Source organism: Anopheles merus, chromosome 3L (genome assembly GCF_017562075.2).
Source record: "Anopheles merus strain MAF chromosome 3L, AmerM5.1, whole genome shotgun sequence".
NCBI lineage: Eukaryota > Metazoa > Arthropoda > Insecta > Diptera > Culicidae > Anopheles > Anopheles merus.
In genome coordinates this window covers 755,880-773,756 of record NC_054085.1, presented here as the reverse complement: position 1 = coordinate 773,756, position 17,877 = coordinate 755,880, and the positions used below count along the sequence as shown (strand labels likewise).

Here is a 17,877-nt window from a genome sequence, read left to right as displayed (position 1 = left end):
CCTCACTTACCACATGATTTATCTGTCGCAAATTTTAGCCGTGGGTAAACAATTAGACATATGTGGAACGGTAAACGCCACTGGTCGTACGAATGACGAAATTACGAGTAGCCTTGTGCTAAGGCAACATTGATTAGTTTGCACCCTACATGATAAGAAGTTAATTTGGTGCTGTTGCACTGATGCCTACAGATAGAAACTTCAGTTTTACAGCACCATTCAAAGTGTATTTCATGAGTGGGATCGATTTTTGGCAGGTAGATCGGTATCGATCGTCCACTTCTGGACCTCAATAGTTGTGTGCCTACCACTACCTTGTAGATACAGCTGACACCATCACACGTGTGAGTAAATGATTATGTAATTGCATACGTACGGCTGGTCGGGGGTAGAGGAGTGCTGTGCATACTGTGTGGGTTGCAATTATCCAGCCTGCACCCTCACGGTTATTCGTGTTCACTACATGTACTTCATTTGTGTGTGAGTGTATTACAGTTTTTTTTATCAGACGTATTGTTAACTAGATTTTTTTATAAACTAATATTATATGTTACTGATATGGATCGACATTCATGAATATTTGTCATGAATAAATTCATATTACATCGATAAGAACCAACACTTCCAATTTTACAATATATATCAATTATTTCTTCATTTTAGGTATCGGAATAGATGACACGTTCGTTATGTTGGCCGCCTGGCGACGTACGTCCGTAAAGTTATCTGTCCCAGAACGCATGGGTCACATGATGTCGGAAGCAGCCGTCTCTATCACTATCACATCGTTGACCGACATGATCTCCTTCTGGATTGGCATCCTCAGCCCCTTTCCATCGGTTCAAATTTTCTGTGCGTATAGCGGATTTGCCGTGTGCTTTACCTACCTTTGGCATGTTACGTTCTTCGCCGGCTGTATGGCCGTATCGGGACACTGCGAGTTCAAAAATCTGCATGCCATCTTCGGATACAAGGTTCTGCCGGAATCGGTTGCTATAAAAGGTAGGTAGACCCTTTGCCGTAAACGTATCGTAAACGTTTCATCATAGCCGTTATCTACTGCATACCGTACTACTCATTTACCGGTAAACGTTGAATGAGGTGTAAAATAATGCCAACATACGTGTTGAATCAAACTCAATGAAAGTTGTTGTAGCATAAATCAATGTGTAATATCCCTCCTTTCCTCTTAAATAATGATCTTTACGTGGTTTTTCGTCGAGCAGTTCGGACGATAACACTCACGTCGGAGGATCATGGTATACGATAGTCTGACTTACATTTTTCTCTACCATCTACGCACTTACGCTTATCTTTCTTACTACACTATCACTGTTAACACCAATACTAATAACAATACCAATACCTGTTACCTGTAAACAATTATGTAGCAAATAGTTTTGCTATCTATACACTTTGTTGGAAATGATACGTAACACTTAATATGGCAGAATTCATTCTCTAGCGCTATTAGCCAATGCTTTGCGAGAATCGTTAACCAATTGACGCCTGATGCATTATCAGAGAGAAATAACCCTCTCCGAAACCATTTCCTTAGGTCAACTCTATACGACCTGGCTGGTAAAATTCAGCGGTGTGTACATCCCACGTTCCTCGTTGAGAAATTACTTGCCATTATTCCAAGTTTTATCGTTGGCACACAAATATACACGCGACCGCGGAGATCGACAGATTAGCCTGCAATACGCTGTGCCGATTAAAACCTCGAGAACGTGCCTTCTGATCTGATTGTGAAGTTACTCTTTTTGCAGTACTTTTTTTCAATCTCGTATTACAGCAATGCTTACAGTGTTCATATTTCATTTCAATAATTTCAGAACATTCAGCATTGAATTTCTTATACATAGCATGTACCCTGCTGTACGTATATGTACGTATTTCAATAATATATTTGGCTGCCTTTTACGATTTAAATCCTTCCAATATATTAGCCTGACCTGACGATCACGAACCTTCCTAAGAATTAGAGCACAATTTCTTGAAGCCCTGCATCACTTCCGTATGTGTTGTACGTGCACCAGCCAAGAAATGAAATGTGTGCATTCGATATCGATTGAACCATGAGACGACCATGTTAGTTTTCTCACACGTTGCTGTTCACTTTACTGCTAGAAAGTTTATCCAGCTTCGCGTTGCTGTATTGACCGCACCGTGCACATGCACTGGCCGCCAGTGCACCAGATTTCTAACGGTAAATAACCGGCACGGGACCGGTCGAGTCTTTCATCGAATAGAACCGACACAGCGAGTGCCTGCTACCTTCAACGGTACAGCGAACGGTGGACAAGAACAGTTTTTCGAAAAATCTGCTAAGCCCACGCAAAATTTCTTTTTATCAATCTATTCCATAACAATTTATGGTCTACCGGGGCCGACTTGTTTTTTTTTTCTCTTTTATTTCTATCGACCTTCACTGTTTGGACCAAATGCATTCCAAACAATGAATCAATCCTCAATGGCCATTTATGCTCTTCGGTCGTGCCTACCGGTGCCGGAGGCAGTTTTAAACGATCGCCTTGAAAGACAGCCAGCACCTACGAGCTGCTACCCGGGTTCCTGGATATTAAGTGGGGGAGTTATTGAGGAGTACCAGCAAAGCATTAGAATTAACGAGAGGCATAACGAAGCGTCGACGTCGTACGGGAGGCGGTAACGATCGCGCGACGAGTTCTATTAGACAACCGTGTCTAGATCAATTAGATGACTGGTTAATGATCCGATCTGGGTACGGACTGGATAACGAGCGCCGGGAAGTGACGGTTGAAAGCGTGATAAGCATCTCGTGGAAGAAAGCGTCCCACATATTTTCTAAACACCACCTAAGGAGCTGCTCGGTTTCTTTTGAAGCCAAGATTTGACTGCCAACTGCCACTGTACCTCGGCTTTGGTTGATGCTTTCGGTGGATGCAAACCGCTTTTATTTAGGTATGCTGAAGCTGGATTAATCTAGAAACTATCATGGTGGTTCCATGCATTGCCTAACCTTCTTCAGAAAGCCTAGTAGCGTTGTATGTGGTTGACGCAATGCACTACTTTGAAGTGAAGCGTCTGATAACATGCAACCATTTACCGTTTGACCATCGATGGGCGTGGTTTTTATTATGTATGTACAATCGTCGGATTCGATAAAAGGTATTGCTTGTTGATGAGAGCATTTAGTATTAAGTGTGTTACTGTTTCGTTTTTCTATGTTACAAAGATGGTATGCAGTTTTTCTCTTTTCCTGCTGCTTAGTAATAGACGGGATAACAGTTACATAGTGAATAACTATATCAGCGCAATCTAAAATTTCAACTGATTTTATGTCCACAAAATTAGATTAGGTGTTCAAAGAAAAATTTTGATGTACATTCTTTCATAAACTTTTCATGTTCAACTTTTCAATCATATCTATAGGCTGTGGTAGACACTCAACATATCCTCAAGCACTGACCAGCAGATTATCGACATTACCAATCGCAGTATACCCCGTTTTCCCAAGGAAAAACCCCGAATGTAATTGTAAAAGTGAAGAAAGTTGAATAGTACGTCATAGTTTTGCTCTCCCTGCTTCAAGTTAAGGTCCGAAAAACAATTTGATCTTTTGACTGTAGTGCGCAGTTTTTGAGGTCGCGGTTATGCAACAGCTTTCAGCTCAATTCATTTTTGACAGCAAAGGAGAGGCAGGCTGGTCGATTCCTTTCGTACGATGCATATCGAACTGATTGCCCAATAGGAAATTCCCAAGAAACGACCGCCAAATCATCACCGGCCTCGGAACAAACTTCATCAAGTGAGTCTGTATGTGAGGAGCATTCAATTAAGTCCTACCATACTCTGACCGAATCAAGGTTCGCCTAAGAATTGCTTTACTTCAAGAAAGACCTTGTACGTGAGAAGGGAAAAATAAAATTGAAAATTGTCTGTAACTAATTTGCTGATCTATTTAACAAAAAACGTCATCAATTCACAGCAAAGGTATCTTAATGCTAACGAGAGCATCATAATTTACATGTAAGTTTTATTGCATTTTGCATCTTTTTAAAATGTTGATTAATAAACCAAAAAAGCCTTTGCAAAACATTTTCTTTATACGAGATTTTTATACGATATATATACTTCAAAAATGAAATATCGATTGATTGATTTTATCAGTACTGATACGAGCAAGTGTATGCAACAAATAGACGTGAAAATCCATACTCATTACATGCGCAATGAAAGATCAACCATCCTTGTTTACAAGTTTTCCTCGAACGTCGATCAAAAGTAAGCTATAAGAGAAATCCAATAAATTTGAATTGTTTATAAACACCACACGATAGGGATCCTTCACCTTCATAAGCCCACGTTCCGTTAGGTGGACAGGAGGAAGGGATGTTCGTGTAGGTTACGAGCTTGAAAAATGTGAAAATATTGTGGCGATGCTCGTGCACTCCACTGCCCTCGTTTTCACGCCACAGTTCGCTGTCCGCTCGCCACGGATCGATGATCGAATCGTAGTTGAAGAAGCCCAGCAGCTGACTACCTCGAACCTACATGGTGTGAGTGTACCAATTTGGGGTCAGTAAACTGTCTGGCTCCCTTCGATTCATCTTTAGTTGCGTGGTGCAACATGCAATCTGTCGCTCAAGCGTATGCCGTCCTTGTGTTTGAAACGAAAATAGCAGGTGCGGTGTGAAACACACGATATGTCCAGCGTGAAACTGGTGGCTAACATTCAGTTCCGTTCATCGATGCATACTAACATCGATTTGTTGCTAAAAGGTCGCGATCAAGGAAGCGGCCCTATGAAGGAAATCAGCTTGGAGAAAAGCTTCAGTGAAGGCACCGTGTATTGTCTACGCATGTATGTTTCGCGAGCTTTATAATTGCTACTGACTGCCGGTTGCTTTGTACGATCCGGAAGCGAATTTAAGCAAGCCATACGACACTTTGAACACCTGAGTCCATATATAAAAGTTGCTGGTAGTACGTTCACTAGTTTAATCGAACAAGGTTCCATACGCTGTGGGATTGAGCGGAGCCGAGCGATAGCAAAGTGTTACCCGTACAGCCAATCACCCAGCCCAGCGCGACCCAACGTTAATCCCATATCACAAACCGTTGATATCAAGCTTACGGGATGAAATGTACACATTCGAGAAGAAGATTACTTTACTTGATCGCACGACCGCGAGATCAACCACGCCTTGCGAGAACAACCATCACTTGCCGGTGATCAGTGGCCGGTCAGTAAAGCAGCATACTCGAGCTAACGGAAGCGAATCATTTAGCTGAATAAATCAGATTATTTACGATACGTCGCGGCGACATTGCGGCTAACTCAGTCTAGCACTTTTCCATTGCTTCATTCGTCCAGAAACCGCTCCAAACAAACAAGATCTGGTATCACGTAGCGAGACAACAATTTATGTATAAATGTGTATATGTACCTACAAATGCAGGCTTTAGATTACGGTTGATTCATCGGCGTCCGAATCGGAGTCAGTACCGTTACAAGGGCACGCGGCATAAAACAGTGTCTTCAAACTAAACAATCCGCTTCGTCGCTTCGATGTGCAACATGTAATAATCCAATAAAAGATGATAATTAATTTAAACGAGTAATTGCCGACACATGATCTGCATTGTGATAACCACACCCGCTGTCGTGGCATAAATGATAGGACACTCATCTGCCTTCCGTTGGCCATCATCACGAGATATACTGTCACAGAGCTTTAAGATACGATTCTTTAATTTCGTTGAGAGACGAGAAAGTAGCAAGCAATCTACTTCCTAGTCATTACGGAGTCGTTTTTATAATTCAAGAACAAACCTTTAACCCCTTAGCATCGCAATTAAAAAAAATGCTTAAATGAACATGAAACGTACATGAATGTTTTTTGAAAGTAAGTGCTACGTAGGGTTTTCTTAAATACATGAGACTTTACTGTATGAGACTCACATTGCTATTGCACTTACCTATGTACTCGATTTATCATGGTTTTATGTCATCTTCCTGGCAACGTAGGTTTTTGTAGGCCATCAACGGGAATCCCCATATATTATCGAGGAAAATCTCAAACAAAGTATTGATTGCACACCTGAACACTCCTTTGAGAGCTTTCACGTTGCATACAAAAATAATAACAGCAAGAAACTGAAATTTCAATAAAGACGGGTGATGAAGTTTGGCATTGCTTTGCGTCTGACCTGAACTTTTCAGACCTGCTCAACGAGACGAGGGGTTTGTTGCCTTTTCCCATTCGCCTCTAACCAAACGATCCAGCTGTGTTTGTGCGTGAATCGCTACGGGACTGCTCGATGCCGCTGATGAAACAACGTGCTGTTATGTCACACTATTTGACACTACGTGAAGATGTAACCACGATGGTCGGATCCCAGTTTCAACAATGGGACGGCTTCATCAGGATCTTACTTGATTTCGTTACTCGACCAGTGGGTCAAGTATAATCATTTGGGTGTATACCTACCTACAGCGGTGGATGAGGATGAGGATATGCGAAGAGATAACTCTTGGGTTTTGTCCAGGCAGCAATATGGTTCGGTAGTATGTATGCTTCAAACCGCAGTACCTGGATCACAGCCCATTATTCCTTTTCTACGTCTGCATGTGTTCATTTGCTCTGAATCTTTGTGCGATGCACGTTATTCAACATGGCGATTCAGTGCACTTGTATAACAGAAATTGTAAATTAATCGAATCGTTCACTAAATTCACTGGAACAAACTTACTCAATGCAATTACCACACCGAGGCGGCATGATTACGCGTCTCATGGCCACGCGCGTTCAGGGGCTGGTCTGAAAAAAAAACAGTGCACCTCAGATCATCAACTGCCGCAGGGCGGTGCGAAATGCAATCGGTTTAACGCTAGATTTAGCGGTTATTCATTATTGTCGCAAACGAAAACTCACTGTATGCAGAATTGGTATGTTCGATTGCTACTTATTCAGTATTTCTAATCAATTGGCATGGTATGGTAGATAGTTCACAAACAAAGCTTACCAATCAGGTTTGGACGAATCAAACGCCAAAATATTGTAAATTTTATATTAAAAATATCAAAATTTGCTATGTTGTCCAAATTAGACAAAATAATAAATATCTTTACCACCTTTCTAATATACATACATACATATATGGCGTTAAAAAATGACGCTTTGAATTCGAGAAAACTAAAGCTAATTTGAGCATAATCTCCTTTCTCGGAGGACGGTGACAAGCCGCTAGCAGTACATAATTGCCTCAAGAATTCAGTAGCTCATTACATCATTATGTGGATCATTCTGCTCACGCTAGATTCACCTTGTTTCGATCAGCAAACAACCAGTCATTTAATGTACGGTCATTTCCACCCGTTAGCGAACCAGTCTTCAGCAACTTTGACCGTAAGCGTAGTAAAAGGATCCAAATGGCTGAAATTGACGCAGAGACACTGGAAACGCCTAGGCCATAAACAGAACAGGTGCGCAATGTACAACTGCACGTTGTCATAAGCAACGAGCGCAGGCGCTGTGTCCCTCAGATATCGTGGTCGACCGTTTACGGTTTATGACATAGCGCGGTGGCCAACCGTAAGCCACGCCGTTGCATGATACCAAGAGGCCCCGAGCACTAGAACACGCTTGTTTTGCGAACGGATGAACATTATTCGGATGGTCGATAACCTTTGCAGCATAAGAGAACCTCCGGTGTGGAAGTCAGTGGCCAACACGTGCTATTTCAACATCGGATCATGCTCGCAGTGCAACGTTGTGCAGCTTGGGTGAATTCATGCTTTCGCAAATAAACTGTCACCGCTGGCAACATCAGCCGAGGCCAAATGGTCAGGTTGTTGTTATTGCAGCACTCCCTCACGGTCAGTACACGTTGTGAAGCGACATATGTTCTACCATCCTTACGGTGATGTACTATTATGAATAGATCTGCCGCATGTGTGACTGTTTCGAATTTGGCTCTCCTTTCCGATCTGAAAATTGTTTCCCTTTTCGTAAATTGATTGACTATGTTATTATTAATTTGGCGATTTTCGGGTATTTTACTTATACCATATCGTAAGCTTTATCAAGTTCGTACCACGTTATCAGATCAATATTTGCTGGGGTAATTTATCATCAAATAGGGCATTGTTGCCAATTGTTACTAAATAACGCCCGTATTAAAGAAAACGCAAACATTTCTCGATGCGCACTGCTCTTCCATTTCTTCTACTTTTCATGCCAAGTCAGGCCAGCCTCTAAAACTCTAAACTTTGCGTTTATTTGAGGTCAATAAAAGAGATAACCTGATAGTGTCGGTCCTATCAGCACGGTAGCGTGAAAGTTTTGTGCACAACTGTGACCAGACGCATAAAATATTAATGAACGACTTTCTACGGCAGAGGATGTGGGTGACCTTTCACGGCTGAAAGCAGCCGACGCCGACACTTATCAGCCTAAGCAAGATAGTGCCTAAACTAATAAGCCGGTCAATAACCGCACGAAAGCGTAGATTGAGTGAGCCCGTGATCAATTGCAAAGTGTACACGCTTAGCTGCATATACCACCCGGTCTTCTGCAAAAGTGGTCCGACGAGCCAAACCGGAATCGGTACTCCCCGGATGCCATAGTATTGCCATTTTTCCTATATCCGGTCCAGTAAATGGTCAGCCATACAACAAACCAGACCAGTTTCATTGTGCTCACGCCTTGCTTTCGTGACGACAGAACATAAAACTGAAGATTGACCATATTTCATTGACGAAACAACCAACACGCTCATTCATTCATGCGCAATCACAGCCACAGTTTTGCTCACTTTTTCCCTTCCTGATCCCGGCCAGAGCTGGTGGTCCGTGCGATCCAATACGCGCTAAATACCGTTTCATTACAGATGGCTGCACTGCAGTTCATGATGCAGCAAACCATGCAGGAAATTGTCAATATGCTTTCAAAATGGTACCGGTAGTCCGAGTGCAATTGTAGACTATCGCCGCATGCGCTTTTGCGAACTAAACAGTCCAGCAACATCGTTGATGAGTTATGGATCGTTGCTATTGGTATTAATGATGGCGACAACGATGGCGGTGATGATGATAGGATGTGGATAGGATTTCATATTTGGTACGACATCGATGTGACTTCTTCAAGCGTGCTAGGTAGGCTTTGGTTGCCATGATTCGTTAAGTTGTACACGGTTTGATTTTCGAAAACGTGAGAAGCACCAAAGCAACATATTTTCCACGATGTTCCACTTCCGGGGTTGTTGCAGCAGATGGCGAACACCATAGGTGCATTGACCTGATCATTTTAAAGTATATTATTACCGCAAAAGAAATGCCACCGGCTCATCAAAAGCAAGTTCCAATTCAGTTCACAACAAGTCACAACAAATGGCATGCACTTTTGTTGCAACCATTATTTCGTGAATATGCTACTCTTATTGTTTTTGGAATCAATGAAGCTTAAAATAGTAAAATATTGAAATGAAAACATCAGCCATACTTTCGTTTTTGTTGTTGTTAGGTTTCCATCTAAAGTGACCGGAAAACTATAAGTTGCTTCGAGCAGTCTTTCTAACATTCATATGATGTGAATTCAGCACGCGATCATTTGACGCTGACGCTTACAATTCGTCAAAAGCATTAAGCTAGCATTTTATATGGTAGAGGCATTTTTGGAACATCTTCATGGCCGAGGCCATCGGCACCAAAGAAAGAAAAGAATTACTGAAACCCTTTAGTACAGTAAAACCCCAAAAACTCACTGGAGAGAGATTCGGTGAAATGCCCCAGGCGATGGTATCGTTGGATTTTCAGCCAAATTTCAACCATTTGACTTTACTGTCCAGAAACCACTTTTACCTCACGTTACACGCACAGACACTGTTTACGACACACATACAGCGCCCAATACACCATTGCACTGGTCAACGAAAGTGTGTCATTTGCCATCGGAGGCCCCACGGCGCGTCGGAGACACGTTACGTGCACCGGACGAGGACGAGCTGCCCAACGGGCGATGGTGTGTGGTGGATGCGGAATGATTTTCGCTTTTCAAAACACGCGCCAACTCGTCTCTATCCACTCTCTCCTTCCAGCTCTATACTTTTCAGCAGGTTCCAACGTGCATGTTTCTTTTGAACATATTCGCAATGAAGGGGTACGAAAGCAAGATAGTGAGGGGAAAAAATGGAAACCATCGGGGATGTATTGGCCCACTGTGGAATGGCATACGCGACATTCCAATGGTAGGGTAAAAAGGGAACACTTCTAAGTCGATTTAATTTCGTACAAATTTTATTTTCTCAATATCTTACAACTAAGACAGTTTATCTGAGAAAGAAGGTTTATTTAAAGGCTACTTTATAATCCTATTCCCAAACTGGCAGCCTACAAGACATCAGACTCGAACAGACGTATATAGTTATATGGAGGACAACCAAAAGACATCTCGAACGAACAAGTTCCGCCAAATTCTATATACTTTTTTCTTACTCTTATACTTTATCTTTTACTCTTATTCGATGTCTTGTTTGATTGGTGCTAGAGCGAGACAACGACTTAAACGGGCTGACAATAAATAGGCATTTTCGAGTAACTTTCCAATGTTAACAGCATTACTGATTGCATACGAGACGTTGTTGAACAAATGTCACATATTTGAACGCAGTTACGATAAATGTTTAAAATTTACGGTCTCGTGATGTTCCACATGTGAACAGCACAATCCGGATTCAATGTAACAATTAGTGTTGGGTAAAATAGCACAATTGAGTGTGCTGTGCGTACACGCACGCACATCTCAGTGTGCGGTGCACATTTCGCACTGTGCGCGCTTTCCGCACTGTGCGCGCACTTCGCACTTTTCGCGAGCACACTCCGCACGGTGCACGCACTTTTCGCACAGTGCGTGCGCACTCCGCACTTTACGCACACTTCGCACAGTGCGGGCACTTTTCGCACACTCCGCACAGTGCGCGCATTTTTCGCACAGTGCGAGCGCACTTCATACTGTGCGAGCAGACTCTGCATAGTGCGCGCACTTTACGCACAGTGCAAGCACAGTCCGGACGTTTCGCACACTTCGCACAGTGCAAGCATATTTTTCAAATTTCGTGCAGTGCTTCACTTTGTACTGTGCGAGCACTCTTCGTACCATGTTATAGGAAGTCAGGTGGTGTAGTACTGAGCATATTTTGTCAAACCGCCTTTTAGCATTAACATCAGTTAGCATTAGCGACTCCGATCCGTTGGTGCAACGAGTTCAAGTCGGGGCGAATCAAAGGTCCATAAATCGCTTGTACACATTCATACCACACACATGCCCATCGCCCCTTCCCTCCCCCCCCCCCCCCTGTCGCCCTGTCCCATGTCCCTTCCTCTTTAGTTAATTACAAAATTTGACTAGGGCTCTGAGTGAAAATTGTAATTTTTGCATCAAAACATGCCACACTGGCAATGAACTATGTTTCTCGCTCTACCCAATGGCTTGGGCCAACGATGATTAAATTGTATTGCTGCGCTGAACGCTGAAACACACGCGCACAGCTGAAATCAATACAATTTAATCATCGTTGGCCCAAGGCATTGGGCAAAGAGAGAAACATAATTCTTTGCCAGTGTGGAAGGCCGGTGCACGAGCACACCGAAACTGCGCGGAGACATTTTCTGCGAGAATCGAATGCACACAACGCTGTGCTGGACCACCACTACACCACCTGACTTCCTATAACATGGTACGAAGTGTGCTCGCACAGTACAAAGTGAAGCACTGCACGAAATTAGCAAAATATGCTTGCACTGTGCGAAGTGTGCTCGCACTGTGCGAAAAGTGCGTGCACTGTGCGGAGTGTGCGAAAAGTGCCCGCACTGTGCGAAGTGTGCGAAAAGTGCGGAGTGCGCACGCACTGTGCGAAAAGTGCGAAGTGTGCTCGCAAAGTACAAAGTGTGCTGTGCAGTGCGCACAATGAGGTGTGCTGTGCGCACAGTGCGCACTCGCGCACAGTGCGCACTCGCGCACAATGCCCAACACTAGTCCGGACTGTGCTTGCACTGTGCGTAAAGTGCGTGCTCTATGCGGAGTGTGCTCGCACAGTATGAAGTGTGCTCGCACTGTGCGGAGTGTGCGAAAAGTGCGCGCACTGTACAGAGTGTGCGAAAAGTGCGCGCACTGTGCGAAGTGTGCGTAAAGTGCGGAGTGTGCTCGCACTGTGCGAAAAGTGCGAAGTGCGCGCACTGTGCGAAGTGTGCTCGCACACTACAAAGTGTGCTGTGCAGTGCGCACAATGAGGTGTGCTGTGCGCACAGTGCGCACTCGCGCACAATGCCCAACGCTAGTAACAATGCTTTGTAGCGGGTTGCAAATCATGCGGAAGAACTCTCAAGGGTGATTAAAAATGCTGTTTCCATTTTTAATGCTGTTCCTCAAGGGTGTTCCGAGGGCAGTATCTCGGAATATTCTTGTAATGTCGACATGGCCTTTGGTATATTACGCCTAGAAGTAGAAAACAGTGGCAGAGCATCATTTTAGAATCATTAAAATAATTCGTCTCAATGTTTATATTCTTTCAGAAAAACGATCGTGGCTGTATCGGAAAATGAACACAGGTGGAATCAACCGCGACGATCCGGATAATCCTATAGATAATCGGGAACATGTACTGATGGCATTTTTCCGCGAAACGATGGCACGGATACTGAACAAAGGCTGGACAAAAACCATAATATTGGTTATATTTGCCGCATATTTAGGAGGCGCCTGCTTTGGATTGACCAAGATCAAGGAAGGACTGGAACGTAGAAAACTGTCCAAGGCGGACTCGTACTCGGTCAAGTTTTTCGACCTGGAGGATGAATACTATCGAGAGTTTCCCTACCGCATACAGGTAATCGTGACAGGCGATCTCAACTATTCCGATCCACATACGCAGATGCAGATTGAAGATTTGATGCAATCGCTCGAAAACACCTCTTATGTCACCTCACCGCTCTACAGTGAATCCTGGCTGCGATCGTTCATCTCGTATGTCGATCGCAATAATGACTATCTTAATCTTACTTTGGACAGTGAGCAAGCTTTTATCGATGCTTTGCGAGAGGTAAGCTATGCCAAGGGTAGCAATCAATTGCATGTTTCAAACGGTAATAATGTTTTATCTTTTCCTTAGATTTGGCTGTTCCCGGCGAATCCCTTCTCGCTAGATGTCAAGTTCAACGAGGCTGGTACAAAAATACTTGCCTCCCGGTTTATGATACAGGCAGTGAACATAACTGATACAAATCACGAAAAGGTTATGGTAAAAGATTTACGGCAAATATGCAAAAATTCCCCCCTGAACGCCACTGTATTCCATCCGTACTTCGTGTTCTTCGATCAGTTTGAGCTAGTGCGACCCACGTCAATACAGTCAATGATTGTCGGTGCACTGATAATGATGCTGATCTCATTTATCTTCATCCCGAATTTCCTCTGCTCATTGTGGGTGGCCTTCTCTATTATATCGATCGAGCTGGGAGTTGCTGGTTATATGGCGCTGTGGGACGTGAATCTCGATTCGATCTCGATGATAAATCTGATCATGTGCATCGGGTTTTCGGTGGACTTCACAGCACACATCTGCTACACCTACATGTCCTCGAAGGCACGCACACCCGATGAGCGCGTGCGCGAAGCACTGTACAGCTTGGGCATGCCTATCGTACAGGGCAGCTTGAGTACGATTCTGGGTGTGGTGGCTTTACTATTAGCCGATAGTTACATCTTTCTGGTGTTCTTCAAAATGGTATTTTTGGTGATATTTTTCGGCGCAATGCATGGTCTGTTTTTGCTACCTGTTCTGTTATCCCTGTTTGGACCGGGATCGTGTACATCGGGCTACCAACCGGACGACGACCACAAACTATCACCGGTAGAAAAGACCTACCCGCACCCATATTGCATCTCTCATCCCCAGCTAGCATTGACGGGTGCGTTCGGTAGTAAAAACTTCCTCGGTGCACCCTATAAAGCGTACGGCGAAGATAAGGACCTAGGCATTGGAACGTCTGGTGAAGATTCGAGCGAGAGCTCTAGCAGCAAATCTCAGCGTCGGCAGGCAATCGAGGATGAGAACACACGACGTCGTTACGAAGAAGGGTGGAGACGCTCGACGCACAATTTGACTGGCCAGAGCCAGTTTCAACCTATGCTCGATCTTTACGGACAGGAGGCCCTGTGGACAAAGACTACCGGCAAGGCACCGCTGAAAATTGCCAACGGGCGTTACGGGTACGAAGACATGCTGCTAAACGTTGCACAAGGGCAAACTACAGTCAAACAGCCACGGTCTGCTGACTTTGAGCTGGACCGAACGGAGGACCGCCGCGATCGCAGAAAGTCGGATGACGAACGGTACAAGTCGCGGTACGAAGATAATCGAACGTTTGTCGATGATGAAATGCTGGACGACACCGACTATCAGCATACCAATCGCTACTATGTTTACGACACCAGCCACGTCAAGCGCCTCTCTAATGACAGTGGAGCAGCCGGTAGCAGCACCAACAATAATCCTGCCGGCACGAGCCTTCAGCATATGAGCCAAGCGTGCAGCAGTAGCAGCACGGCAGTAGACCTCCAACAGGGTGCAAACACTAATCGTAGAAAATTTTCCGACGAAAGCGATAAACGTCGGCGACACAGTGACGAAAGACGCCCAAGGAAGTTCTCCCCGCCCGAAGGCATCTACAAGCAGAACCCTCACCGCTCTTCGTCCCAGCATAATCTCTACTACCCGCGGCAACCGCCCCAGCGAACGGCCTCCCAAAGCAGCCTGCATCAGCTGCGCCATATGGGTGACATGAGATTTCCTTAACTCATCCTTACACACCCCACAACTGCGAGGGGATAAAGGATGAACTACTGATTCATTGTAAACTGTGTACGTAAGAGTCAATCGAATTGTCCATGTTTGAGTGTTTGCGTATGTGTGTGCGAATGCGTGTAAGTGTGACTCAATGATAGAAAGCATTAAATAGAAAAACAAATACCATGGAATGAATGTTCTTAACCGCAGCCTAATTGTAAGTAAAGGAAATTCCAAGCACTTCATGATTAGTTTTACATGGCTCACACCTCACCGTTTATACGGATGCCACCATAGTTAGATAAGCCACGAAACTACGAAGCTCATGACGCTCACCATTTCATTAACGTGTACTGTTAAATTAACATTAATACTATCTACGGTCGCTTTCTGTACAAGGCAGATGCTTTGCAGGTTTAGCTAAAAAGGGTGCGTTGGCGAATAGAATCGGTCAGTCTTATTCATTTTTTAATGAAGCAGACTTGTGGATAGGGCTTATTTGCGGTACTGGTTGGGGTTTGATACAGAACTAGTTGTTTCGTGTTAGTAGATTATAAAATGTCTTCATCCATACAAAACAAACAAAAAACACCTAAGCAAGAAAGATTAAATTTGGAATCCTCATCAAACAACAATGCATCCCAATCTTAGTATGTAGCGCGATAGAATAATATGCATATGCTTATGACAGAGCGGATACGAGTTGTCCTGTATAGAGGAGTTCAGACGAAATGACGTGGCTATTATTATGGCTGCTGAAGGACTATTTAGCTCAGACTGGTACTGTTTAGTGGTGGCTTTCTACTCTGTGCATGGCTCCGATGATTGACTTGATGCTAACAGATGATTGTGTATAGTTTGCTAGTAATAATATCTTCCTATTCCTGAATGAGCATATGTACGCTTCATTATTCAAATTATGTTACTCGTGATTTTTTTTTACCATTCTCATACTTTGTTTTTTCCCCCACGGGTGTGATTCTTCCACTAGGCTTAAAAGACGCTGTTGACTACTAAAAGTCATAGGAAAAGAAATAAATAAAATGATAAACAAAGCAACGAGCAATTACATTGGGCAAAGGATATTAAGATAAGCTATACGAACGATAGCCTGACTTCGATGATGGCTATATTTAAGAAACGATTTGGTAAATAAAATCCAACACTGAAAAACATTAATCGTCCGTTGCATCGTTTGAAATGAATTAAAAATTTGAGAAAGTGAATCGCTCTCTGGTTGGCCTGTTCACTAAATAGCACATCGTCGTGATATGGCCCAGTCAACAATAATTTCCCTGGATGCTCGGTCCTTGGCTGCAGCTTCTCATCCATGTAGAGATCCAATCTCCGACAGGTTTTGCATCCAGCTATCTTGCTGTGTTCTTCTGCCCCTCTTCAGGAACTGGCGATCGCTGTCGTACACCTTCTTGGTGGGGCATGAGTCCGACATCCTATAACATACCCCAGCCATCGTATTCTGCCAGTCTTCGCTTCCATCACCTCTCCTAAAAGCTTCCCTCTGCTGTAAATTAAACCCTCTCCTCCACGCTCCATGCTCGAACACACCGCCAAAGATGGTCACGTTGGACAAGTAACACAATTGCACATTCTAACACCAAAGTACTTCAAATTTACAATAAAAAATATCATGTATTGGCACATTTAACATATCCCCATCATTGTACCAATTACCAATCTATGCTGAAACTGAGCCTGAACCTACACCGGTTAGGAACTGATAGCTATACGATATGGACGGCGATCTGACTGTCGTACGGACACTAATGCAGCAACTGCCGAAAAGCGGTTGTAGCGTCGGATGAGTAGGTAACTTCTTATATGATTTAACGTCATTCAGTTCTATGCGCACAATAAGATGACAATAAGAGATGCGGAAATAAATTCTTAATATTAAACATTCAATATTACTAGGCATGAGGAATTAGGTACTACTAGGAAGAGAGATTGTACTCTGGGCTATGGGACGGTTGACTAACGATTGTTGAATGTCGTGAATATTTCATCAATTTTTTTTGTTGGAAAATTATACTACTGTTCAATTTACTTAGCTACTGATCTGACGCTACAAACGCTTCGGAGTCTTGACCTGTTGCTGAACTAACCAAAATCGCTCACATTCTTCACCTAATACCTTGGGTTACCATGCTCTCCTCATGCTCATGATCTTGTGAGTGGGGAATGAAATCCTACATGGGAGGAAAAGCTACAAAAAGGTTGTAAACCACTGGGATAGAGGAATTTTGTTTTGAAGATGGAACAGTTTTTATCCTCTTACAGGGTTTCCCACGATTTATTGGTCAGTTCCCATGATTTTTTGGTGCGTTCCCACGATTTTTTGGTCGTATCCCATAGATTTTTGGTTCGTTCCCATAATTTATTGGTATTTTCCGATTGGATATCAATACAATTGGACCAAAAAATTCTGGGAAACGACCAAAAAATCGTGGGAACGCATCAACAAAATATGGGAACCCACCAAAAATTGATGGGAACCGACCAATAAATCGTGGGAAACCCTGTAACTCAGCTGTTCCACCTATGTTACAATTATTCAATGATGAAAGAATTACAGTTTGATAGTAATGAAACAATCTCATTACCCATGTCACACATTGATACATATGTCTTCAAATAGCCCAGCGTACTGTTATAAAGATAGCTTTTTTGAAATAAAATTGAAGGTAAACAAATCATTTAATTTCGGGGTCTTCATTCATAACAGTGAATATATGTGAGCCGCAGCAAATGTATTTCCAAAGCCAAGTGAGTGGTTCGTGTTCCAAAAAAGTTTGGAGAGCACTGTCTTACAAAACACGTTTGTGTAAAGCAAATATGTTTCGGAATGGGCACGAGCTTTAAGGCGATTAAAGAAGCTTCTAGAAAATTACTGTTGTTAGTTTTTATATAACTTAATTTTATTCACTATTATAAATGTGCAAATTATCAGGATAAGGTTTGATTTGTTGTTCCCTCGTTAGTGTTTTGTCCTTTCTTTCCTTCGTTCTAGTCTGTTTTTTTACTTTT

General features: G+C 43.2%; 1 protein-coding gene across 6 annotated transcripts in view; it reads left to right on the top strand.

Annotated features, from left to right (window-relative positions):
• LOC121599891 (patched domain-containing protein 3) overlaps positions 1–16,005 on the top strand; it is a 38,500-nt gene extending 22,495 nt beyond the window's left edge. For 5 of the 6 annotated variants that reach the window (XM_041928008.1, XM_041928007.1, XM_041928009.1 and 2 more), the window contains 3 exons: positions 664–1,002; positions 12,560–13,086; positions 13,156–16,005. In XM_041928008.1, the coding sequence (XP_041783942.1) occupies positions 664–1,002; positions 12,560–13,086; positions 13,156–14,841 (2,552 nt within the window). In that variant the 3' untranslated portion in view covers positions 14,842–16,005. Of the gene's footprint in view, positions 1–663; positions 1,003–3,417; positions 3,939–12,559; positions 13,087–13,155 lie in introns of those variants that run through there. The other variant, XM_041928012.1, reaches the window with a different exon arrangement.
• The last annotated feature ends 1,872 nt before the right edge of the window (positions 16,006–17,877 follow it).